Source organism: Toxotes jaculatrix, chromosome 17 (genome assembly GCF_017976425.1).
Source record: "Toxotes jaculatrix isolate fToxJac2 chromosome 17, fToxJac2.pri, whole genome shotgun sequence".
Lineage (NCBI taxonomy): Eukaryota > Metazoa > Chordata > Actinopteri > Toxotidae > Toxotes > Toxotes jaculatrix.
The window spans coordinates 9662632-9689897 of NC_054410.1; the positions used below are offsets into that span (position 1 = coordinate 9662632).

The window sequence follows — 27266 nt, forward strand, 5'->3', positions numbered from 1 at the left end:
GAGCCCCACTCACAACTGTGCTGCCTGCTGGTTCACTTCGACAGAAATGCTTCGACATATACGCAGCATAGACACGCAGACACAAACAAGCACAGACACTGACATACACATTCACATACGCGCGCACACACACACGCACACACACATACACACCATCACCTTCAGAAAGTTGACTGCTTGCAGCCGTAGCCAAGTTAAATGCTGCTTTGCCAGTCCATCTCTGGGTCCCCTCCCTCCTCTGCTCTCCTCCCCTCTCCTCATCTCTTTGACTCCCAAGGACAAGGAGACCCACCGTACAATGGGACACCATTTATCACCGCAGGAACAATTACTGGAGACATTTCATTGTCAGAAAATTTCAAGCCAATTCTTCCCCCCATCTCTCTCTCTTTATCTTCCTCCTCCCACTCTCTCCCTCTGTCTTTCTTTCTTGCCCTCCTGCCATCCCCTCCTTTTTCTCCCTTGCTCTACTCTGCCTCTTTGCATGGCTCCCATTGAGCTCTATTGCAGGTCAGGCTCCCATTAGCCCAAGCCCATCACTATAGATTACAGCACAGAGGCAGTGGAGCACTGTATTATATCTCATCTAAAGGCCCTGACAGACTTTTCTCCCTCTGTTTCTGACAATGGGATCCTCTTTTTTCCTAAGGAAAGGCATGGAAAATTGCAGCTGATACTGTATCTCCAGCCCTGAGCTTTAATGAAGCCTTTCAACATGGCTCGGTGTGAACGGGAAGGAAGAGAGTCAGTTGTCCAATCTCTCCGTTTGATCACACATGCAGGCCCAGCCTCAGTAACGCACAGCAGAGCATAGCAGGGAGGGATTTAAATGCCAAATGAAACTCAGATGTGTAATGTGTTGCTTTCGCCTGACTTTTCTTCCTTCCAGTTTGCCTTTGTCTTTTGGTCCGTGTGACTCCATGTCTGCACCAAAAGAGCATTTTGAAAGTGGGATAAAGTAAATGTTACTCATGAGTCACTTGACGCTGAGAGCCTCTGCCGTAAAAGAGAGAGTATGAACCATACGGCTACGTTACGTCACCGACTGAAAAGGTCAGTATGAGTCTTTGCTCCTACCTCCCTAAACTAGCAAGTCTGAAAATAGAGCATTCAGCTCTGGACTGACTGACTGACCCGTGCTTTGGCTCTATGCTACTTTAACTTAAATATATGCCGTAAAAGAACCTGGAGGTAGGGCCCCAAACACACACAGCATGCCTCTCTTCCTCCCTTTATTTTTCATTTGCATGTTGCATTTGTTTCTAAGCAATATTAGGTTTTGACGCAGCGGTGAAATGCATGTTAGCAGATAAGCAGATTCAGCCAAGTGTGAAGCAGCACCTCAGGTTGCCTGCATGGCGTCTCTGACATCCATCAGTACAGAATGGAAATGGGCTCTTAGTGTCAGATGTGCAGTGATTTATCCACAAGTGCTGATATGATCACTATTAGATCGTTTTTAATGACTAATGACATTTGAAAAGTGCTTGGGTCTGTGCTGAGGCATAAAGGGCAAATCCCCCCCCCCCCCACAAGTACAGTGCTGTGTTCTCCCTGTGGTGAAAGCAGCAGATCTAAGTCAGTTACAGAATCATGCATTGAGCATACTGTATGTGTGTCTGTTGGTGTCACTGAGCAAACTGATGGGATGACCCTAAGGCGATGCCTCAGGGGTGGTGAGTAGCTTCTAACACGTCTTTGTCAGTCTGCAAGTGTGTCTCTGTACTGTCCCGCATCCACAGGTGAATCCACAGGTTAAACTGTGTGTCCTGTTCTTTCCAGTGATTCCTTATCAGCCTTTTCTTCTCATTTTTTTTTTTTTCACAAGATTTTAGACCGGCCTCATTAGTTTGTAAACTACTTGCATGTAAAAGAATTTTTTGCTGTGGTCCACTTCTCCTGGGAAATGATTGGTACCGAATGGTGTGCCGAGGGAGGAAGAGAGGAGGGCGAGGAGAGTAAAAGGAGAGGCAGATATGGTAAGGTTGCGATTGTGACAGAATGGAATGTGTGAAACAGTTGGCAGATAGTGAGAGAAATATTATGCATCTGCAGCCATGGACTGCCTTTTGGTTTTTGCAGAGTGTCACTTACCTGTAGGAACCGTAACTGGTTTCAGCAGCAGGCAGATACCCTGGGGAACTCTCAGACATTCCTTTGGGTTTGTCTCTGTAATAACTCTGTGCTGACATGGGTTAAAAAGGGCTAGAGAGATAGAGGGAGTTATAGATCTGGCATGCCTATACAAGTGAATGGAGATAGAACTGACCATCTGTCTGGTGTCTACACTGAATACTGAGGAGGAACAGACAAAATGTAAAAATTGAGTTCAGGCTGGTACATTCAACACAGCCTGTTCTGCTTTCAGCATACGGCCCACCGTACCTTAACCCAAGTGGAAATTTCCAGTACCATTCAGTGATACTACCTTAACCTTTAGGCAGATTTAATAGCAAAGCTGCCAGACAGTGGAGACTTTGGGTTTTGTTGCAGTGCTGTCTTCCTTGTAGCTCTTTTAATTTCCATCTCAGAGTCCAAGTCCAAGAATAGACACAAACCTCAGACAATCCATACAGAGTTTAATATCACTGAGAGGGCTAGAACAATGATTTAGAGCCACTAAATAGATGCTCCACATAATCAACTTTGCATATTTGATGTGAGGCGCTCTCCAGAGTAGGCTGGCTTTCAAATGTAAATTTTGCCTGCAAACTTAAATCATTTAGTGCATTTTACTTGAAGCGTATCTTTGACAACAATAAATCACAAGGTTGCTGCATCCATTAGCAAATTGGCTCTGCAGTAGATGGAAAAATAAAGGGAGCGAGAGAGAGAGAGGCAGAGAGTGTGCAGCAGCAGTTTTTTTATAATCAACAGTAACAGTTTCAGAGCTATAGTGGCCAGACACTGCGGCACACGGGCACCCATAAACCTCTGGTCACATGCATCACAACAATAGGCCCATTGATTGGCTGGCCGGGACAGTGGGTGGGAGGCACTGGCTCTAAGTGATGCATGCCACAATCAGCTTTCAAGAGCCTCTGTTCTTTCTGTGGCCCTGTTGCACTCATAGCCTCCTCGGTGTGTCCGTGAGACGCCTGCGACGGATCTTTCAATGGCCATCCTTCATGCCTCACAGTTTGCACACACTCGCTGTCTGCCTCTGCTCTCCATCTCATCCTCATTCTGTCAGTCTCTCTCTCTCTCACACACACACACACATACACACAGTTTTCAGGACACTGGCCTTGTCTTTTCTCTTTGGTTTCATTTGGAGAGTTTTATTGTATTTGGATAAGTGCAGGCTACAGTATGTCCACCCTTTTCAGAAACATGTATTAGACAGAATAGCCGGTGCTTTCATGAGCACAAAGAGAGAGACAAGAGGAGGAGAAATGGGGCCAATTAGAGGCCTGGAGCTACCACTGTCTACTGATACTGCTAGGCTGGGCCAGATCACTATGTGTGCATGTGTGTGTGTGTCTGTGGATTGTCTGCATGTTCTGTACGGGAGGTGATGAGTAAAAAGGAATTACCAGGAAATCCATTATTTCTGTTTTGGTGTCCAACATTACTGGAAGCTGGCTGAAATATGAATTATGGAAATGACCGTAGGGGTTTTCTAGCCCAGAGGCTTTGCTTCAGAACCCTTCTTTCCTCTAGTGATCAGATACGATACCAAAAAGTGGGTACAGGGGGATGATTTTCTTTTTCCTGTCCCTCTCCCTCTGTGTTTGTCTCTGTGTCTTTATGCCCCAAAAAGGGAACTTAAAATGAGCTCTGACTGCAGTAGTTCTCAATTGTTTAAGTCTGTGTTTTATGTTAAAACTGCCAAAGAAACCCTGTGAATATTGTCTGCTTAGACTGGCTGTGTGTTTACCCCTTCCAAATGCACCAGAAACAGTGTTATATCATTTCTTTGAAAAAAGACTGTGGTAAGAAATAAGAATGCAAAGGAGAAGAAAGAAAACAGTATAGGAAAAAATCATACAGCAAGGATTTTTTTCACACTGAGGTATGCAGTCAAATTGGACTGCCCAGCCCTACATTCTGTATGATCAAAGTTAGCAGATCAAACAACCCAACTGGCAGACAAGTGAGTTACCTATCCTTAGGCTTCAGAAATGTGGCTCAAACCTTGCAATTACTCACCCGTGATGCAGAGAAAATTTCTAGCCGCTCACTGGAGAGTTGTTAAAGGGGCTGACCAACAATATTTGTCATTATTTTTTGAGAAGTGAAGCTTGTGTGCTGTTACAGCTCTTTGTTGACTTGTTCCTGCATCCTCCCTGAATTCACACACTACATATCTTTACAGCCCTAACCACATCCCTGCTAATTAACAGGACAATAAACATGCTGGCTCCCATTAACTGTGGCGGCCGCTGCATATTTCCCCAGACAGTGTCTGGCTGGTAGATAGGGGCTCTCTCACTACTTGCACAATATGTTAATCAGCCTCCTTCATCTCAAGCTCTCCATCTTCTCTCTCTGTGTTCAAAGTCAAGTAGGAGACCCTCTTCCCTCCTGTCCCCAGGCCCTGTCCTATCTCCATCTACAGGTAGCTTAATCTATCCTCACTGGAGAGCTGTGCCACATTACTGGGGTGCTCACCAACCAATTACTGTCCATTTCAAGCAGAAGGCTCATCAGGTTGGTATCACTAAGGAAAAATGCCCACGTCCTCTTGACCTTTTGATCGTTCAGATGCATCAAGTGCTAAGGCAAGCAAGAGAAGCAGCGAGTGGGTCTATCAGGTCTTAGGGTGACTAACTCGTCATTATCAACCAAAGAAGTGGAACAGTGTAGTCAGCCTTAAAATCTGTGCTGAAAGTGCAAGGGAGTGTGGCACAGCTCTGAAAACACTTTGGGCTTTATGTGGCGTGGAGCCTCTTTATTTCGGAGGGGAGCGTATGGCAGTAATCCGACCTGCAGATAATAAGACGCCATGTCATAAATCCTCTCAGAAAACTAAGGCAGTTAGGCTCATATTTGCTCATTCCGTCAGGGCATGCACTGTTTGCTGCTCAGAGGGGATTGTCTCCATTCTTTTCTTTTAGTCTGTAAACAGACATTGTCCCTTAGAGAGTGAGAGTCAGGAGCATTATCATAAGCAACTGTCAAATTTTGTCTTTGCATTGTTAAGTAGATTGAAAAAAAAGAACAGACCGTGATTTAATTAAAGCTAGACTGAGGGCACAGGAGAAATAAAAAAATAAAAATAAAACAAACCAAAAAAAAAAAAAAAAAAAAAGAATAGAAATTAATAAAATAGCATGTTTGTTATTGTCGGGCCAGTTGTGGAATTAATTTTTTACCTTTGGGCGGTTAGAACAGCGGTGGGCGATGTGTGTGCCCAGCTTCTGGTCTGAGACAGGCAGTAGTTAGGCATGCCAATCTGGTGGCCTCTTTCAGCCTGCCAGTCTGCCCAGATCTTCAGGGCTCCCCGCTAGCTCCCACATGCTTTGCTGTTCTCTGGCAGAAGAGCTAATTAAAACAGAGCTAAATTAGCAACACAACGCCTGTTTGACTCCCTCCTCCCCGGCTTTTTGTCTCTGTACCTTCGTGCACTCACAAACACACGTATATACACACTCCTCCTTCCTTTCCCCATCACCCTACATCTCACTGAGGCTGCCTACTGCGGGAACATGTGTTTACCTTAAGGGGTTTTATGGCAATTACACTCCTGTGCTCTCTCTGCCTGTTTTGTTTTCCATTTATGTGTTTATTTAATTGGCATTCAGTGTGCTGTAATTCTATTAGTTCCTGAAAAGGTCAGGGTCATAGGGGATTGGCTTCTGGCAGACTCACTTGTGAAACACATAACACTCAAACTATTCCATACATACACAGAGATAATTAAAAAGGGCCTTGGTAGAACTTACTTCACAACCTTTTAGGAAGACAATTAAAAAAGCAAAACCCAGCAGTACTAACTGCAGCTCTGGACTTTAATCAATTTTGTAAAATGTAGTTGGAATATAAATATTAGTTCCTACTGCACAGACGATCGACGAGTTAATTTTTATTCATGATTTCTTTATCAAACAGTAACATAGTTGAATTAAAGATTATTAAACATCATTACATAATCGAGTGCTTGGGCACTTGCAAAGAGTTTTCAATAATTATATTTTCCCATGAACAACCAGCAGCCCTATTTGCAGCTGCTGTTCCCTTTTTATTAGCAACTGTATTATTCTGAGATAACAATAAATTTAGTTGCTGGATGGTAATAACTGACTGCTGTACACATGTAAAGTCGGAGCTGCCGCTAAAAAGCCTTAATGCTGCCACTGCCATAGTATCTGTAAACCTCTCTGAGCTTGCAGGCAGCGAGGCACCTTTCTGCTGTCAGGTCATCGTCCAAATTACCCAAGAATTTTGAAGTATTTAAATTTTAAACTCCCATAAAGTGGCCTACATGGCCCTGGCTGCATTTGGCTGTTAATAATGAATGAAGATGAACAGATCAGCATGTGTAATGGGAAGTTGGCTGGAGACATGGCGTGAGCTGACTGGGTATTTCAGGCAGTCTGTCAGCATGTCTGCTGACCACAATGAACAGTTATTGAAAATGTTTGCGCAGTGAGGTACAGATACTTGATGGAGGCAACACGTGACAAGCTTGGCGCTTTGTGTTTGTGTAGCTACGCTAGTGGAGCATCATCATGAACCCTTCGTAGCTTTAGAGTCACATATGATAGAAAATGTTGTCAGTGTCATAAGTGGTTTAATCTTAAGGTGCCCTGCAGGCGCTTTATTTTTCAGTTTGTGGTTAAAAGTGTTCATACATGATGGCTGTATTATGGCATAGTACAGAGTTTCACAGAGCAAACGCAGACCTTCAGAACATATGAATAATAAAAAGTAATGCTTTGATTACTGATGCACTGTGGGTATAATTTTTCAGTGATGCTGGGTATTTCACTGCGTACACCATCACAGCAATATTCTGCATTTAGAAAGACACATATTCAACCATAATTGTTTGATGGAGTTTTTTTGTATTTGACAGTAAATGTTTAATTTTTTTTTGCAGCTCTGCCACCTTCAGCACTTTTTTACTGACAGCCTTTTTTTTTCCCTCCATCATCCACCTCTCTCTCTGCGGATGGTGCTGATTATGGTTAATTATGTTGATGAATGTTAGTGCTGAGGGTACTCCATCAGTATTTCATAATCTGTCTTCTCTCTCTCTGCTCTTCATCACAACTAAGCCGATCCAGTGTGCAGGATGGTGCATGTGGTGATGCTACTCAAATACTCAAATGCATGTCAGACTTCAACTCTGACTCTGACACACTCTTTCAGCTCAAGTCTCTCTGCTGAACACTAAGAAGATGCAGTATTTGTATCTGTTAGATGGCAAGTGTTTGCAGTTGAGTTACAAATGGAAGTTCATAAAAGCCTAACTGTAATGTAAATGTTAATGTTCTTTTTAAATACACTTTTAGCTTTTAAGTTGCTCTGCATGTTGGTAACAGCTACAATTTAGACATAAACTGTGCAAAGGCCACTAATGTGGCAGTGGCAGTGTTTCTTCTTTAATTAGTTTAATGCTGCAGTCACTTGGGCTAACTTTAGTAGTGGCACCACATCGACCCCTCCTTTAAATCCAGGTTTTTCTGTAGTGCAGGCTTCACCATAAAACCTCTGTTACTTTAAAGAGGATACTTTTTTTTTTTTGATAATAGCACCTGTATTGAACATTTGGTGTTGTTCCTATTTTTTGTAGAATTGAGAATAAATTACAGTGTTTATTTTTCCAGTTTTTCTTAGCAGTAATAGCACTTTTCTTGTCGTTCAATGTTACTGCTGAGGGAAAATATAACAGACTACACAGTACACACACTGATATGTGATTAACCTAGACTGACAGTCTCTTATGATGTGATTAGAAAAGGTTATATAGCCATAACTATTAATTCTTAATGATCCGTTGTTAATTCCCAGGCGTTTCTCTTTGTGTAGTCTCTTACAGAAGCTGCATGTTTTTTTTCAGCGGACACACAAAGGGTGAATAAATTGCGGGCAAGCCATGATGCTATTTTAGATTGGACTGGGTCCTCCTCTGACATTGCTCTTAAATGTGCACTCTAACATTCAAGCAAGGATTATGCCCCGTCCCCAGCCCGCTTCTCACTTAATTGGCTTGGATGAATATCTAAAGAGCTAAAGCTGGGTTTAAGCCATGCAATTAGTATAGCGCTGTTATTGAATTTACGTGAAAGCCATGGATACAGATTGTGTGTCATAAACAACCTTTAAATCACAGTCCATATATGACGGATACTTTACATACTGTAAAATGTTTATTTATAGAAAAGAGGGAGCGAGAAAGAGGGAGTTGGTGTGAGAAAATTGCCCAAAATTCAATATGCTGTGCAATTATCATGTGTAATAGCCTGTAAAATCCTAATATCTATTCAGCCACTTGGAAAGGCACAAGAAATGGCCTGACCACTTAGCCCACTTTCTCTGGCCCCTTCCTGGCCATGACAGACGGCCCTGTCTGGAGAGCAGAAAGAAATAATATAAGCCATATTTCATTCAAAGGCGCCTCTCCATGTATCCTCATTCTTTCTCTTTAACTGACTTTCCCCCCTTTTCTTATCCTTCCGATTTCTCCAGAGCCACATTGGTGATTACCTCTGGTGAATCAGCAGAGAGGTAATAGGGACTGCATCCTGGAGGCAAAATGCACTGTGAGGAGGTTGTTCTCTTGTTTTCTCACTGCTCTATTTCTTCCGAGGGTCTGGAATCAGCAAAAAGTGAATTTTGGACCTGTTGAGCATAATTTGGCATTACCCAGTATGCATGCATCAGTCCATGTGTATCCAGTAGTGAGCAAAATATAATAGGGTATATGACTCAGAGAGGACAATAAAACAGACGAACCAAAAAAATTATTTCAAGCAAGGAAGTCATGTAAACATGACAAAGCATTTGTTGCACCATTGCACTGTTTGCAGTGTTTAGGTGTCCTTTCTTGTAGTAAGAATTTATCCAAATCAGCTAAAGCTAGCACGTCCAACTGAAGTAAAAACTACTGATTCACTTCACTGACAAGATTCAGTTGTGCATGGCAAGAAAAACTATTTGTATTTGTCTTTATTTTACTAAAAACATGAAAGAAAAACACCCTGTTTTTTGTGCCATACAAATATGCAGTTATGACAGAACATAACACTTATTCTGGTTTCATTTCTGGCACAAATAATATGCCAAGAATCACAACTAGAATACAAACAAGTGGACAAAGTGAGACGGGAGACTGAATGTATGGATGGTGCAGTGGCCACACATTGGACTTGACAGGCACTTCTCTCATGCTGCTTTCTCTCCTTTTGATCCTAAAGTAAAACTCCCCTTTTCCTCTCCCAGCCCTCGTCTCTTGGAAACATCAGAGGCAGTGTAATCTTGTGAGTCTGAGTCTGTGCGATCTTGTGTGCTTTTTTTTTTGTGCCGTGCTTGTGTGCGTGGACGTGTGCGTGTTTTTACAGCAGCAGGCGCTGAGGCCAAGCAGTTTGTACCTACAGTTTTTGCAATAAACCTGTCAGAAGCATATCTTCATCTCCTAGCTGTTCACTTTGTCATCTGACAATGCCTGTCAAATCTCTCCACAGGATTTCCTAAAAAACAAAATCACACATCTTTCACACCAGCGACAGAAACAAAACAACAGCAGCAGCAGTAGCAGACAAAAGTAACATTAACTGCTGTCTTGTTGACATGGCTTGAGAACATTAAGGGTGGCACATCATTACAAATTCATGGCACTTTTTTTTTTTTGCAAAAACAGTATTTAATTCACTACATACTGACTGTGCTACCACCAACCTTATCTAGTCACCCTTTCACCCCCACTCCCCTCCTGTATCTTCTAACTAAGCATCCTCTCTGTGTATGAGATGACGACTGGACTAGTGCTGTTTATCTGCCTCAGATCTCTCCTCCTGGGGCAAACCAGTGATTGCCTGCTTCCAGCTATGAAGGGAGGGACTATTTCCTCATTTGCTACCCTCTCCACTTAGAGCCCAACCACCGCCACCACCATCTTCCCAATGTGTCACATCTGAAAAGAGCAGGGAGCACTTGCCACCTCTGCTGGAAGATTTCCCCATTCTGTGGCACCCTGATAAGCTCTGACTTACTTCCTCCATGTGGGTCAGAGAGACTTGCAGACACATGGCTTGTATTGCCTTTTGTAATTACATCTGCTTCACTGCACTGTTTCTGCTCCCCTCACTCTCTCCCTCTTCCAAATGGAAAGTAGATTTGTGGGTGTGTGTGCATGCATGTGTGTGTGTGTGTGTGCATGCGTGGGTGAATTTTCTGGCACATACACAAGCATGAACAAGCATAATCCCTGTGCACCATCTTTGGGCACCAGCTATTTCTCTTACATCCAGGCAAACAACATTAAATGGAAGAAAGGCTTTTGTCCTCCCAAGTACATATATCTTTGTATATTCTCTCCATCCATTGTAATGCCACCTACCACCTGCTGTAATGGATACACTACTGTGACATGCACTCTTCAAGCTGGTGGATTCAGACTGTGGAATTTATTTACCCATTCTTCCATTCTAATAGAAAATGGGAATATTAAGCAATCTAAACACACTGCAGGTGTGTGTGTAGGCTTGTGTGTGTGTGCAGTGCTGAAACAAAATGAAGCTAAGAAAAAATTTTTGGACACATTTGAAGAGAGAATAAGTGGTTTATTTCTATTTACTTTACTGAATGGAGGGAAACACTTGGTTTTAAATCCTCTCCAGCTACCAGTGAATAAAAACACTTCAGTTGTGCTCAGTATACGTATTTGCAGTTCTTTGTATGTGTATTCTAAGCCTCACCAATCACTTATTTTTCACAGGATTGAGTTGAAATTTGTGCTGAACATCCCAGAATCCCTAAGAACATGTGTTAATGTAAAACCTTGGTGCTGTTTATTTATTTATTTTTAATTATCATTAATTTTCAAAAATTAATATCTCCACTAGTTTAAACATTCTCACAACCAGATTTTGATTCTGTGTAGTATTAATAAAGTTCTATTTAGAAGCTGTTTGGCCCTTAGAAGCTGAGTGCCAGAGCTTTGGAGCTGAAAAACCCACTTTTTAGGATATTTTGACTATTTATTTCCAGAGGAAGGATTATTTTAATAATTTTCAGACTTTGAGTAGTAACTACAGGAGGTTTTGTGAATTTAAGGAAATATATTTTTACATCAATATTTTCATAAAAGTTCAGAATTAATCAATTCATTTTCTGTTTTTCAGTGCACTCGTTTGTCCACTACTTAAAAAGTAACTTCACAACAAGCTAAAAAGTAAACATAGCTCTCAGCATGCTCCTTGCAAAAACCCTTCCCCTCTGTGGGTGTTTGTGCACTGCCTGCCACAATTGTTGTGTACATACTTACGAAGGAGGCAGAGGAGAGGAGGAAGTGATTTGGTCGAGCCATGCACAGCCCGCTCGGCCGCAGACCACAGTGTTCCGTGTCCTTGCACCAGCTGCAGTTACATGGTTAAATATTGATAATAAATTAAATCTGTTGTTCCTGTAACCAACAGTGATGTCAGGGTGTACTGATGCATGTTGGTGCATGTTGTTCAGTACACATGTACATCACTGCAGCAATGTAAAAACTTGTTTTTTGTTCAGATTTGCAGCTGGTGTTTAGTTACGTTGTAGGTAACATCTGGACATTGTTTCCCAAGTATATTTGTCTTCAGAATTTTTTGTTGTTTGTTTTCTGCCTTTTGCCATCTTTAGTCATCAGTTTCCCACCAACACTCCTGTTTTGAGAAGTAGTAAACTGCCCTTTACTCCTCTGGTTGTGTCTTTTTGTCAGCATTCAAATTGTCCTTGTTGGCAGTAACTTGGACTATGATAGATGTTGCATTCATCCCAATTCTGGTTATTTATTTTCTTAATAAATAAGAAAATAAATAACCAGGGAAGAAAATTCAGTAGAGCTGTGAACTGCTTTGCATTCAGCTATCAACTGATTATCAAAAGATCGTGATTTGGCGACATGAAAACAGGAATCTTGCAGTAGTAGTACTAGCAGGAGCACGTCTGTCTGTGCGTGTGCGCTCAGAATCATGCAGCACTGCATTTTCTGTGACATTTCAAAAGCTACCTTTCATCCCACTCATAAGGCCCTGCCTGCAGAGCACATTAGTCAGCTTCTCTGAAACAATCCTCTTCTTTAGTTTCAGTCCTTTTGTCAAAGGCCTCAAGTGAAAGTGTTGAACCATGGGACTGAAGATGCTATCATCAGCGCTGAGGAAAGACATCTTTCTCCCTGCAGGTGGATGATCGAGCTGTGTATGTGTGTGTTTTTGTGTGTGCAGCCCTGTGAATTAAGCTTTATTCTTTGCTGGCCTCCCCTCGCCTTGCTGTTTGGCTCTTTGTATTCATCACACCAAACCACTTTTTTTTTTGTCTCTGGACCATCACCTGCACAGCTGGCTGCCACTCATAACTCAAAAGGTTGATTCCACCTCACCTGACAAAGAGCTTTGCCCTGACAACACCGCTGACCCTTAGCGGAGAGAGCAAACGTCCTACCGTGCGCTCATGCGCCACAAGCCTGGCCATCTTTGGATGTGAAGATGCCTCAGTTCACCACTTCACCATTTATTGACCCAACAATTATGCCAAATCTTTGGGTCATGCCTTTTGTCTGTTTTGTGTGACAGTCTTTCACAAAGTAGGGTCTGTTGATCCTTCTGGACAAGTGCGTTATAAAGTGACGCCATCTTGAACAGTCCTGACATTGTGCTGCTGCTCCCAGCCTCCCTGGATTAGGTTTGAGTTTTTTTTTATACTTGGCTTTCATCTTTTTTTTTGCTCCTCTCTCTTCACCTCACTTTCCCCTCACCTAAATTGAAGCTGAAAATAGAAGAATGGGTTATAATCTGCCCGTGAGGGTGAACAGACGGATCCAATGCGAGCTAACTGAAAAGATAGGTTGGTTTCCCTTTTACCCTCTTTCTTTTTTTCATTTATTCTTTCTCGCTGTCCTTTTTACCTGCTTGCTAGCACGGTGTCTCGTCTCACCCTTTACTTACCCTTCCAACTCCACTCTCTGTTGCTGTCCTCTCCATCCATGCAGCTGTGGTAGCACTGTGGAGTCCAGGCGCTGTTTGATCTGTGGTCCAGAACACAGGATGAGAGTTATCCGCTGGCAACAACAAGAACATCCCATTAGGAGCTGGACAGAGCCTTGACAGACACTCTCTGCCACTGCCTACCCTCCTGCTACTGATGCTGCTGATTCTCTGTGCTGCTCCCCAGCTCAGGGTTGGCATTACTGGCTCAGCACACTTGACACACAAGCTCAGAGTCTGGTTCACTTGTTGAATTTAAAATGCTGAAATGTTTCTCTTTGAGAATTATTTTTAGTTAGCCGTGGGGTTGTCACCAACTGGTGTTCATGTCACAGAAATCCTTGCTGGCTGTGTTGTTGATCAAGGTGCCTCAGCAGAATTGGGAGTTTTCATTTAGATAGGCACCAACTAATGAGAAAAGATACTTTGCTCAACAGGAGCTCTCACCTTGAGGCCCGCATAGTAACTCATGATTTGCTACATGTTCAAATTTTAAGCACTTTAAAGACTTCTTTTTAATGTTGGATCAGCATTTTCCAAAACAATCTCTACTCAAGGTCCTTTTAGCATCTGTTGCTCTGGTGCTTTTGATTGTGTCACACGATTTACTCTGCCTAATTTAGGCTATGATGCATCTCAGTATGTAGTTAAGTGTGTGTGACAGCTTCTGCCAGCACACACACACACACACACACATGTTTATTAATGCAGTAAGCAGAGGCTTGTTATAACACCAATGCTAAAAATGCTTGGAGTAAAGGTATGGTCAATACTCGTTTTGTTTCAGGATTCCTGCTGTTTTCCATTCACTTCTGTATTTAGGCATGTATTTCATATGTCTAGCTGTCACCAGCATATCCACAGACCAGAGTTCACCTTCAACTTCAGAGTTCAACTTCAGAGTGGGAGAACATGTGCTTTTTTGGGATTGAGCACAGATAAATTTTGTTGAATGTAAACATAATGTGATCCTACCTTAATTGTGGAAGAAGTGAGAGTACTGTCTTAAAAGAGGAATTGAGCCTGATAATAATGTCACTGTTTCAATCCAATATTTAGCCTTAAATGTTGAGATTTTTTTCAGTAAAGAAAATGTTGATTTTTTAATAACTCATCCTGTACACCATTCTCTGCCTAAGAGACAGATAATCAAGTTGGAAAAGACAAGGTCACATTCAAATAAGCTACTCCTGAATTATTTTTGCATGCCGATGCACAAGTGAGCAGTCTAATTATATCTGTATCTGCTAACTTATATGTCGTCTTGATTTTCTTGATTTTGTCGACCCTGTTTCTTCAAACGTAAACAGAGAGTGTCGCACAGCCTGGCAAAGCTGCCTTATTATCTTAAACAGACCAAGAATTTGTCTTGGTCTCCCTTGTTTTGGCTTCATGCACAAAATCAATGGAGCTCATTCATCACATGCTCATTGAAAATGAGCATATTTGTTTGGACATTTGTGAGGATTTTTCAGTACAGTATGAGCCAGAGGAGTAAGATTTATCAAAACTGTGCAGGCAGTAGAAGCTGCAGTCATGGTATTTGCTTGCTGAAAAAGCATTATTCTGTCCTCTTATCTTCCCTGTGCATCTGACATATACAAATCACACACACATGCAGACACACAGACATATATACGCGAGTAATTAACGCGTACATAGACACGTGTGTGCTTGCACACTCAGGCACACACACACACATACACAAATACTCACTGTGGTTTCTGTTTCCGTCACAAACAACCAGTGATGGATTGGCCCTTTCCATTTTAAACAGGGAGAAAACACATGCCCCCGGGGACCCTTATGTGTGGAAGTACTTTGAAGTGTCCACATTTAATTCTTCTGTATGATAAATGAGAGGAGAGCCGCAGTTGTAGCCTGTGAGGAAAAGCTCCGCTCGCTCAACGAGGGGAGCGGTAACAAATGTAGCGATAGCTGATAAGCTGACTGTGTCTCTTGCTCTTGCTTGTTGTTCTGCTCCCTGCAGACCCCCACAGCCAGATAACAAATCCATCCTATCAATCAAACCCATCAATGACTGGCTGCAGATTAGAGACAGTGATTTTGGGGCTGATTGGAGGGGAAATGCTGATTACACCTCCCTCTCCCTGACTTGATTACACTCTGCCTGTGTGTTGTCAAGCTCGGCTGCTGAGCTGTAATCACTGGAAGCTGAGAGCAGAGGCCGTGGATCTAGACAAGACACAGACGCAATCACACCGCTAGCTGGCGAGCTGTGACTTTATGACCATTGTGAGGTCATTTGAAAGGCCTGTATCTCGCACAGTCAGAGCGTCCGCCCGTGCTAACTGCACATAGGCTAACACATGTGCAGGCATGCATACACTGCACTGAGATAAGGAAAACTCCAGCTATGAAACCTTTTGTCCCCAACTCCTGTCATGTTCATCGCCTCGTTTCCCTCCTCCTCCTTCTCTCCACTGCTCTGGCCTACTTCCATCACAGTGGCAGAGGGTCCCGTGCTGGAGCACACACGAGCACACACACACACACACACACACACACACACATGCTGTGAGCACAGTCAGTGGAGTCCTAATCTGGGCTTTATTTAGCTGCCTCACCTTTAAAACTGGAGCAGGTTCCAGACAGTCTCTTCGTCAGTCACCTCAGCTTCTTCTAACATTACATCCCTCTATCCCTCTACTCCTTCATCAATCTGCTCAGCCCTCCATCACTTCCTGTTCACCTTTGTTTCAGTCACTTCACAGCCTTAGAGGCCTGCTGTATTTTGTTAGTTTGAGTGTGCTGTCTTGTGGCTAATAGGGGCCACTGTTAATGTGCAACAGAAACTGCGTGAGTTGCTTGAAGAATGTAAACAAAAACAAACAAAAATCCATTGCCAGATATTACCAACATTCTGCTGGCAAGTTTGAAATCTGTGTGCAAAATTAATTGGTTTTACTTGCTTTCTTGTTTATAGGAAAATAATTGTGATGGGTTCTCAGTGGGAGCGCAAGAACAAACCGAATTTCGTCTTTGTTCCTTATGTAAACAAGGAAACTGCAGAAACAGAGACTTAATAATGATTTTGATGATGAGAGTTTGGGTAAATAGAGAACATGTCCACACAGAAAATGCCTGCAGCAGAATCAGGCGTTTTTAAACTTTGCCGCTAAATATTCAGTGCCTTGGTGACTTTTTTTTTTTTTAAGGAACATTCAATGTTTTGGTTGATTTTCTGTCATTGTATGGTAAAAACTATATTGAGAAATATCGTGCAATTTCTAACAGGGAGATGTAGTAGGGTTTTTATTCATATTTGACAGCATTTATTCAATCACAATTTCAACAGGAACACTGTCTACAGGGTCACTCTTTCAATTACTCTGGCTCATGTTTGTTACTCTAATAACACCCACCTGCTTTTAATCCTCAACACACCGTCTGGGACCACCGTCGTGACTGTGCGCCCAAATAAAATTCTTTAATCTCATAGTATATTTGTGTCTATGTATGTGTGAGTGCGAGGTAGTTTCACATAAGATTCATAGCTCTGTGTGTCCTGGGTTTGAACTATCTTTGAAGCCCCAAAATTGTTTCATACAGCATGTGTTAGGTATCATTTCAATTGACACCATGCACTCTACTACTAGTGCTTTGAATTGAGCATACTTGCATGCTTGTTAGATGGAAACAGCTGTCAGGGGAGATAGCGAGAGTGACTCACTCCTCTTTCACTCACTTATCGTTTGCCTATTCCAGTCATGGTCCTCTTATTGTGACCTCCAAGAAAGTCAAAATATTCTGTTCTTTTTCTCTTTTTTTTTCTCTCCATTTTTTTCCCTCCTCGTATTCACAGTGAGTGCACACAGCGTGATGACTGATTTTTGGAAATGTTGTGGCCAGTGGTGTGCTGTGCACCTGTGGCACAGTTGGAAGCAGGGCTGGATTAGGATGAATAAATTATTAGTATGTGTTGTGTGCAATGTGCAAATTTCTGAAGTTTTTGAGAGGTTGTGCCATAAAATCTTCTCTTAAAAGCAAATTAAAATGTGTATGCAAGACGTGCAGCATCTTCGCAAACAAATAAATTCAGTCATGAGTCAACCACAGAGGCTGCTTTTCAGCTCAGTTTAGTTTATGTGATCATAAAAAGCAGCATTTATATCTCAGATAGGATATTTTGCCGCCAATGTGTTAACGTGTTCATCCCTTAGAAGAACCAAACACTGAATGTAGAAAGAAAGTTCAGTTATATTTTAAGAGATCAAGTTAGCTGCCACCTGCTGTGAGGTGAGCACAAGTTTTGAGGATGTGGCAAACTCCACAACCCCACAGAAAGTTTGAAAGGTTTCACACAGACACTCGGTTCTTAACATCATGACGATACCACTTTGCTGTTGTGCATTACTGTCGTCACAGCCGACAAGCATTGAAAGCTAAATACTCATATTTTCCACAAAATGGAATCTGGAACTGAATGACTTGCCTGTGTGTTTGTCCTGCTTGCAGTGCAGTGACTTCACTGATTTCATATCATTATTTATCAACACGATCATTTCTCTGGCCAACTTGCAGCAGAGTCCAAACTGTGTTGTGTGCAGCTGCACAGAATGGAGTTGGAGGTTTGCCCCATGGAACAGTTTTGACATCCAAAAGCTTCATTTTATGGTTATGGGGCTAACAACTCATATGAGACATTAATAATAGGGAAACTGCTATCCACAGAGTTCATGTCGTGGTCATGGTGATTTGAGCTGTTACTTACTGAACTGGTCCATGGAGGACTTTCTTTACCTTCATTTAATAATTACCTTGGCCCCCACAGCAGGGAAATTAAACAGTGATTCCAGTTTATAATTTAATCTTATTGTTCCACCTTAAATAATCACTCTAATACATCAGCATCACACATCATGATATATGGTAAATATTCAGTTAAGGTCCATACTTTAACTGCAGCACTTCATGTAACTGATCCTTAGATAGAGTGGGAAGCCAATGTCAGAATAATAACAACAAAAGACTGTCAGAAACAACAATGCTGTTATTACCCATATTTACATAAATTCTACAAAAAAAAAAATCACAATTAAAACAAAAACTGACAAAATCAGTGTAGTGTTAAAGCTTTATAATTCTTACTTTAGGAGAGAACTTATATGCACAAATCTAAAATTTGATGGCCACAGAAGGGTTTTTAGAAACTGACATGGTTTCTCAGAGAAACAGCAAAGTTGAAGTCAAGATAACACTGAAGACTGACAGGAATTCCTTTGTGGTATGTATTGTTGTTTTCAGTGCTTGTTGGTTCATGCCTGTCTCCTGCATCCCCATAACATATAACCCTGTAAATGCATATCTCTTCCCTACATGCCATCATATGTGAGTTCTGCATTCCCTTTTGGTCTTCTATAATAGATTTTCAGCAGAGCAAATGGGCGTTTGTTTGGCCATAGTGTCTGTGTAATAAATGGCTCATGGTATGAGTGGCACCAACAGGAAGCCTGTTCTCCTCTCAAAGCTGAAATAATTGACAGCGTCTCATCTGCCAGCTCATCTAAATACAGAAACCTGTGCTTGTGTTAACAGAAAGCTGAATCCAGGTCAAGTCATTATGGCATCATCAATTAAAATAGCAGCATTGTCAAACAGCTGGCGTACAGCCTGTTTCTAGCATGATCTATGAGACATGTTTTTAGTAAGACAACAAAGGTTAGATCCCCAGATGGAATGACAAAATTTGCTGGCGGTGGCATTTTTAAGACCCAGTGAAACTGCAATTATAGCTGCTTTAGCCTCTGTAATGTGACATATGTCTGACTGAGGTGGAAAATGTGGGTGCAGTGTCATTTATAGAGGGATTTAATTCGATAATTGGGGGATTTGATTAGTTGCTGAGAAGTACTTGTGGTCTAGTGAATGCAGAGGTGTAGAAGGATGTGTAGTTGGAGAGGACTCCTGACCTCCACCCACGCTTTCCTCACCCATGTTGTTAGATCAGGAAGCAGGGGATGAGGGAGGAATAAATATATTATACCACAGCCACTCTTTTGCAAATGTAAGCAAAGTTTTTACCAAGCGACATCCAAACACACACCTCCAAACACACAATACCAAGACCCACAGGCTAACCATCAAGTGTGGTTTTATAGAAAGGGAGGGGTGAGCCATTTGCTCCTAATCACATTTGATCACAGTGATCTCCGAAGCAGGCTGAGAGAAACCTGCACACGCAGACATCCACATTTCGTTTCTCCTCTTATTCTCCCTGTCGCTTTCACATTGTATCTTATCCTATAACCTTTTTTCCCTCAGCTTTTTAGCATAAATGTCTCACATCACCCTGGCAAACTAGCCCAATAGCTTATCACATCTGAGCACACACAGGCGTTACATGGAGTTGCACAAAAACAGTCATACACACTCATATCTCTCTGCCCACACATTTTTTTGCCCACACGTGTGCACACACACACACATTATCATGTCTTACATGAGTTGTGGGGACACTCTTTGACATAATGCTTTCCCGAACACACTTACTCTGACCTTAACTATCACAACTAAATGCTCAACCTCAGCCTTAGCCTAAACCAAGTCTTAACCCTCAAATAGCCCTTTGAAGTTTTGAGGACCGGACCTCACAACAGTGGTTTCGAACCCAACCATAGAAACCATAGAAAGATTTGTATATACACACACATTCACATCCAGCCATTGTGTATTTAAAGCGGCAACCTGCTGTTTTCATTCCTCCTGGTCTCCCGTGCCTGTCAGGGGCCTCTGATACGGCTGTTTAATGAGCAGAGGCTCTCCTCACACTTGTTCCTAGTCTAGCCTGTTGCTGTGCGTCTGCTGTTGCAGCGCTGACCAGAGGAGACATGCAGGTCTGTGTCCCAGGGCTAATTGCTGCTACTTGGCTGATAGTCTTCCTGTGCTCCACTCTCATTGACTCCCCGGACTCCAGGGGGGGATTCCCACAGGCACCCAAAGACAAACAAACCTGGGCGGACAATCGATAACGGATGCAAGAGTTACCGCTGAGTGCAGCTGCTGATTAAGATTCTTGGGGAATGTGTACGTGTAGGTGTGTGTGCATGTGCTATGTAAGAGCGTGAGATTGTGAAGGTGTTTGCTGATTGTCCCTTCTCGTTGAGAGCTAACTGGAAACTTCAGCCAGTCCCTAAGTGCTTGTTTATGTGATTTTGATTAAGAGCATGACAGAGTTCAGAGCCATCCTCACAGACACAGTAACACCACATTAATGCTCCCAGGTAATTATTCCCTCAACATCTCAGGTTCACAACATGGTAGGTGAGATCGTCTACACCTCAATGTGAGACCTGATAATGTACTGATAGTGCCAGACAAGGCTGTGTGCTATTATTAATAATAATGATTAGTATAGCTTTCATAACCTTATTCTTTGTATATAATTTGGCTTTATGCGAAATGAACAAGTAAAAATACTCACTGTGGTTATTAACCAAACAGCTATTTAAACTTCTTTACATATAACTGACAAAGAGAAATACATACATTCAATGATAATATAACACAACACATACACTGGACAAAAGTAAGGACCAGAACATTTCACCAGTTAAAGGATGTTTTATGGTTGTTTTCTTCCTTTTGATGCTTTAACCACAATTTTTTTAGCTTAATACATTTCTTTCATTCTAAGTTTAATTCCTCTTTATCCATTTATTTACTTTTGTTTTTTCACATTTTATTTCCCAAAGTATAATCAAATAGAACAATATTATTTCTAATAATGTGTTGATTAAGTATAAAAAATTTGCTTGCCCGTAAAAATGTAATGGTTAAAATGTTGTGGATTTTGTTGCATACATTGGTTTTGTGGCTGAAGAATTTCAGCAGCTTCTGGCATGACGTGTCTCTGTGTGCCACTGACTGCCACTGGCTAGCAAGCAGTGCTTTGCTGCAGTGCCATCTCGCCTGTCCTCACTCTCTCTACCCTTCTATTCCTTCTCTTCCCTTTCTCTCTGGGCTCATGTTTGCTTTTGTTCTCATCTCCAGCACGACTGACTCACAATGATGATCTTGACCAAGCGCAGGGAAAGGTCAAGGTTGGCCGGCAAATTGCCTCAAAGCAATCAGCCTTGTCTCTCTGTGCTAACAGTGTGAGCTCTCTGTCTCTGTCGCCATCTTGCCATCTCTCCATCTTTTTTCTCTCCTTCTCCATCTCGGTGTTTACCCGTGGGGGAGACGTGTGTCAGGGAGGATTGGCAGGAGGGAGGGAGGGAGGGTGTACCCTGCTTTGAAGTCTTGGCTCTAAGCACGGACTGGGTGAGGGCTGGGGACTTGAAAGTGCCTGGGTGACATTTCAGCTCCAGACCACCGTGGCCCAGCAGGGTGCTTGTGTCTGTGTGTCTGTGTATGTATGTATACATATATATATATATGTGTGTGTGTGTGTGTGTGTGTACAAGAGAGTGTCTCCTCATGGCTTCAGCTGTCCTCGAGGACTGCTAGTTGCTGGGGGGCTATTTGCCTCTGCACCAGAGGGATTGCCTTTCATTACACAAAAAACAGAATCACCCCTTCAACCTCTAACCCTTGCTCAACAATAGTGCCACTGGGATGCAGCGCTACAGCTGATACCCCCGTTATAAATACACACACAGTAACTAGATCCAGTACACAGATACTGCATGAGCCATGGCTACATGTAACATTTTGTGTGATTTTCAGAGCACACACATGCACACACATGCACACAAAAGGCTCAAGGACAGCCTCCTTTGGGTCAGCTGTTCGTTCCAGCCCAGTGTGTCTGAGTGGCTTTCCTCTGATGGCTTTACGCACATGAAAGGCTTCACTTTAATGTGTCACACAGAACCCACACGCTCAGCCAAACAACATCAAAGCCTGCCTGTGGCCTGTAGTCGGACGAATGTCTTCATCTACAGACCAATTGTGTGTGTGTGCGCGCCTTTCTGTCTGTCCTGTAAATGCTGTAAACAGGTGTTAACATGTCAGCCCACAAGATGCCACATGCCGCTGTGTCATGATCTCCTGAACAGCTGTCCTCCGCCATTGTGTGTGTGTGCATGGGTGTATGTGGGTGAGTGTGTGTGAGAATGTGTTTACTGTAAGGGTTATAAATGGCTGCAAGAGGAGCTTTAGCCCTAGATTTTGTGCAAAGCCAAGGACAAACAAAGAGAAAGGGCAAAGAATGAAAGAGAGCTTTATGGCAATAAATGAATTCCTGGAAAACACGTGGAATTTTCATCTGCTATATCTCTCACTGTGTGCACGTTTTTGTGTAAAGGTGTGAATAAGAGCAAGCTTGAAGGTGATTTGGGTAGAGAGCGAGGCTGTCCCGTAAACAAAAAGTTCATCCCTGCTGCTGGATAACGTCTCCATTAACAGCCATATGTTCTGACAAATGCCCTTGAGCAAAGGACAGAAACTCAACCCCCCGTCTTTCTTTGTCCGTCTCTGTGGATTAAAGAAGCAGCTGATAATGCCTTTAATGTAAATGTAAATTTCTGTCCTTAGGTGGAAATCGAGAAGCTGGACTACCACCACTACCTGCCTCTGTTCTTTGATGGCTTATGTGAGACTCTTCATCCGTACGAGTTCTTCGCCCGCCAGGGAGTCCATGACATGCTGGAGCACGGAGGCCCCAAGATCCAGCCCGTCATTCCCCAGCTCATCATCCCCATCAAGAGTAAGTCTGGAAAGGTGTCTGCACTCACGGTTTACCAATCACACACATCTCAGTTTCTTTCCCAAGTGACCCTGTGTGTGTTGATTGTTGATTTACATTCACTGTGTTCCCCTGCCACTGAAGGGAAAGACTTAAGGAATACTTTTCAACTGCTGGTATTATGTCAGCTTAAATACAATTAGAGTATTGTTAAAAATGCTGCTATAAAGCTCTAAAGACAGTGAAGAAGAGAGAAATTTGTGTATATAAAATATGTGGTAACTTGAATTATAATCCTGTATTGTTATTTTTTTAGTAATTTGTACTGAAAAAATAATAACACAGGATTATAATTTGCAATTTTAAACAATTAAGATACAGGAACTATTAAATTAACTTTGACTGCAAAATGACCCTACTGTCTTAACCGTTTAAATTCATTTTGCAAACCTTTCTGTAAGTAAAAGTTGTTGCTTTATGAGTGATTGACAGCCAAGTAATCTGCTCAGTTAGAGTTTAATTGCGGCCTTAATAAATATTTTTCCATGCCATCATTTCATTATTCACTATTTTGTTGACAGCATCATTACATTTGGATTTATGTTTGCTTGAGAAATCCCAAGACTAGAAGGCATTCCCAGTTGCTGATGGTGTAACTAGCTGCTCATTTAAATAAATCAGATGTTAATAACACGCACAGGTTGTTGGCACAAATTGAATTTAAGGCCTTTCATAGTTAGTTGGAAACCTGATGTTAAGCAACCTAACATGTGAGATACATATATTATATACATATGTATATAACATGTATATAAAATACTTGAGCATAAATTAAAACCTATGTGTTAAATGTTATTACATTTTTTTTTATAATTACACGCACTGGCACTTTCAAAGCCCTCTCAGACAACATTGCAGTGGTAATGGACATGAACCAAAATAGAACAACATAGTTTACCAGGAATAGACTCACCTGTCTTACATGAGTTCGCGCTACAACAGATTCTAACATTACTATACAACCAGTCCTGCGACAAGTCCTAATTTGGTTTTGCAGTCACACTGTTCCTATTATTACATCAGCCCTCAGGACGATGCGTCCTTGCTTTTGCATTTGCCGGAAGACGTCGGCTCTAAAAGCATGCCTCATAATCTGCCATGAATGTGGTGACGTGCTACATTTAACTGTGTCACCATGTTGTGCCTCCTTACCTTACCTCCTTACCTTACCTCCACACTGACATGTTTACGCACACACTCACACACACAAGTTGGCAGATGGACGTGGGTGGAGAGGTCATGTCGCATGGCGAAGTGGTCTATGACTTCAGAAATAGATGTGAGAATTTACAGTGATGTGGACAGGAAAGGTTTCTTGTGTTGTGAACACGAGGGGGATCAAGGTACAGTGAAGTTTATAGGAATGCATTGTGTGACTTTTGCTAGATAATTTCAGCCTGAAGAGAGACACAGCCTCACACACACACACACGCACACGCGCACACACACACATGCTCTGTCTTTTGTTTGGTGCCGCTGCCAAGTCGAGTGTCAGTTTCAAAGTGGGAGCCTTTAAGTGGCGCCTAGTGAGCCTGGGATAGTGTTCATGTCATGGACAGTTGGCTGCTGGTGTGTGTGCCTATGTGAAGTGTGTGTGTCTGTGTGTTCCTTGTTTATGTGTGTGTGTGTGTTGGATGTCTGTGGAGGCAGAGGGGCGTAACGACCAACACTAGGCAGGGCTGTTGGAGACAGAGACACAGTGACAGACTGACCCTGGCACGGTCTGTCACCGCACTACGTATGGCCCTGAACTCACGCCACAAGGTCTGAACCATTACACAGTTTACAAACTGACACACACATCTTCAGACTTGTGTTTGCATGAATGTTGCTGCTGAATTTTTTAATGCCAGTATTGTTTAGTTGTTTTTTTTCTTTATTTCCTAAATAATGGGGAAAGCAATGATTTTGTAAAGTAAAATGTAATAAAATAAATTCAAATTTGGTAAATTTCATGCAAAATGCAATCTGTTATTTCACAGGTTGAAGATTTATCATCTTTTCACAGATAGGTTAAATATTTGGACGGCCTAATGTCGATTTTGCCCTTTATCAAGAGACACCGACTTCACACACTACTAGACATTATACACAGAGCGACTGGGCCTAACTCAGGCAGTAGCTTATAAATTCAAACCCCTCAGCAGTTTTGGTCATTTGCCTTTGGGAGGCCAGACCAAAGGTGATGGTTATGCTCCTCATGAAAACACACACTTCACACTGATAATGGAATTTTAAATGGCCTGCTCCTTATTAACTTCTTGGTTTATTAAAAATCAGGCCTGTTTCGCCATCCACGAGGCAAAGCCGCCAGTCCGTGTCTCTGTGCAGATTAATTACTTTTCTATGGAGCACGGAAGAAGAAGGGATGGTGGAAAGAGGAAGAAAGTAAAAAGCCGTCTGCAGTTTAAAATGGCAAGATATATATTTTTCCTCTCTGACGTTAATACATCTTCAATGTGGCTGGCAGGCTCTTATCTGCAGAGCGACTGAGTCACGTCAGGCCCTGGTGAATTTTGATGATGACTGCAGGTCACCCTATGAGAATACACAATGAAGAAGGCTCTGCCTGACATTATACTCTAAGGCCCTGTCCTCAGTGACTTAAAGGCTGAACTCTTTCCTACTGTACAGCGTGTTCCATTCACCCCTCACTAGTGAAGCTACTTTATAGGAGGAAAAAAAAGAAGCAAATAAATTTTGGAAGTAACCACTGGTAAAATAACTAAAAAAAAAAAGCCTGTGCAGAAAAAATATAGCAAATCATTTTATATGAAACACTGGTATCTCTGGATGTAAAGGCAACAAAAAAACAGCTATGTTTAACCAAACTGTACAATGGTGACTCAAAGAGAAAGTGTAAACTGTTACTGAAATGCTGTGGTTTGGATTTTTCTGACTTCTTTAAATAGGGAGGAGGATTCAGAGCCATGGCTCCATTGAGCCTCAGTTGATTGACATAACATTTGTTCAGCTTTGAACCAAAATGAGACTTTCATTACAAGAAGATCCTCAGTTACGCCTCTGCACGGGAACATCTTCTTCTGATCTGAAAAGTATATTTATACACTGAGCGAGAACAATTCACCGCTAAACTCTCCGACGTGTCACCCTACCTCTGACATTTCACAGGAAATAGAATACAAGGTCACCATTGTTTTATTTTCACACTGAATATGAAACAGGTCCTAGCATGAATAGATGATTACTTTATTCAGATTTGTCCCAACACAGGTTTTATACCAGCATTAATATATCAGGCCCTCGGCTGCCTTCTCCCCCGCTCTTTTAATTTTTTTTTTCTTTCCCTCTTTTTTTTTTTTTCAAGGCACGAGTGCCAATGAATAATTGAACAGTCCCGCGGTCCAAATGTCACAGCAGGGAAAATTGTTTGCGCTGGCTGGTAATTAGAATTTCATTGTTTGTTATGTAGGTTTGAAATTCCTGTCATTCCACATTCCACCTTATCTTGGTGATGGCAGATATCTCCGCGCTTTTCTGTCTGTGGAGACACCAAAGCAGAGATGGAGAGATGGCATAAAGTACAATACATTCGCTCATTCAGCATCATCTCCACCGCTGGACCTCTTTTATAAGTCTCACACACACTGACGTACACGTACTTTGTCTGTGCCGCTGACAAAGACAAAGACATGCAAAGCTGTCATGCACTCTACCTGGTTCTCTTTAACATACCTGGTTCAATTCGTCATTTTCTCTCATACGCACACAAAATTAGGTACAACTGTAAATGTAAAATGTTTTATTCCTTTGACTTACCAGCTTCCTGTCATTTATATGACTCTTTTACATTATATAACTTCATTTATATTTTGCTGCTGCCATGTTGAGCACTGCCTGTGCTTATGACTGAGGCTGACATTTTGTCTGATTGTTTTTAATGTGTGTGTGTTTTTGTGTGTGTGTGTTGGAATGTGTGAGCATGTGCATGTCCATGAGATTGTGTGCGTATCAGCTGTTTTGAGTGTTTGAGTGTGTGTGAGCTTGTGACAGTTTTCTATTTGCATATGAGCTGTTTTAACACAGGCATTGGGGGATACATTATGCTGTTCACTGAGTGCTCCAACTGTCACACAGTATTTTAGGGTTGCTGCTCCCTTTCTGTCTCAGTCGGTCTTCTCTGTCAATTTGAATATAGTGCTTGGAAGGGGGATTGTTAGGATGTCATTACTACTCTGACTGATTCTATGATGTGTCGATTTTACGTATTGATTTGCAAGAAACAGAAAGGAGTGCATTAAGAATAGAATGAACATTGGTTCATGTTTTGTGGCAGCACCACATCCAGTGCTACGCCCACAGCTACGGCCAGCACAACATCACCAAGGTCAAATAAGTCTTACTGGTCTAACTGGTAGCAATTTAAATCAAATGAGTCATCACAAAGTGAGTTGTTGGTATGTTGG

The 27266-nt window shown here is 42.1% G+C and overlaps 1 protein-coding gene across 1 annotated transcript in view; it reads left to right on the forward strand.

Moving 5' to 3' along the window:
• The window catches only part of pacrg (PARK2 co-regulated), a 119134-nt gene that overhangs the window by 38247 nt on the left and 53621 nt on the right, over positions 1-27266 (forward strand). The window contains exon 3 of the mRNA XM_041061104.1: positions 22629-22800. Within this exon, the coding sequence (XP_040917038.1) occupies positions 22629-22800 (172 nt within the window). The remainder of the gene's footprint in view (positions 1-22628; positions 22801-27266) is intronic.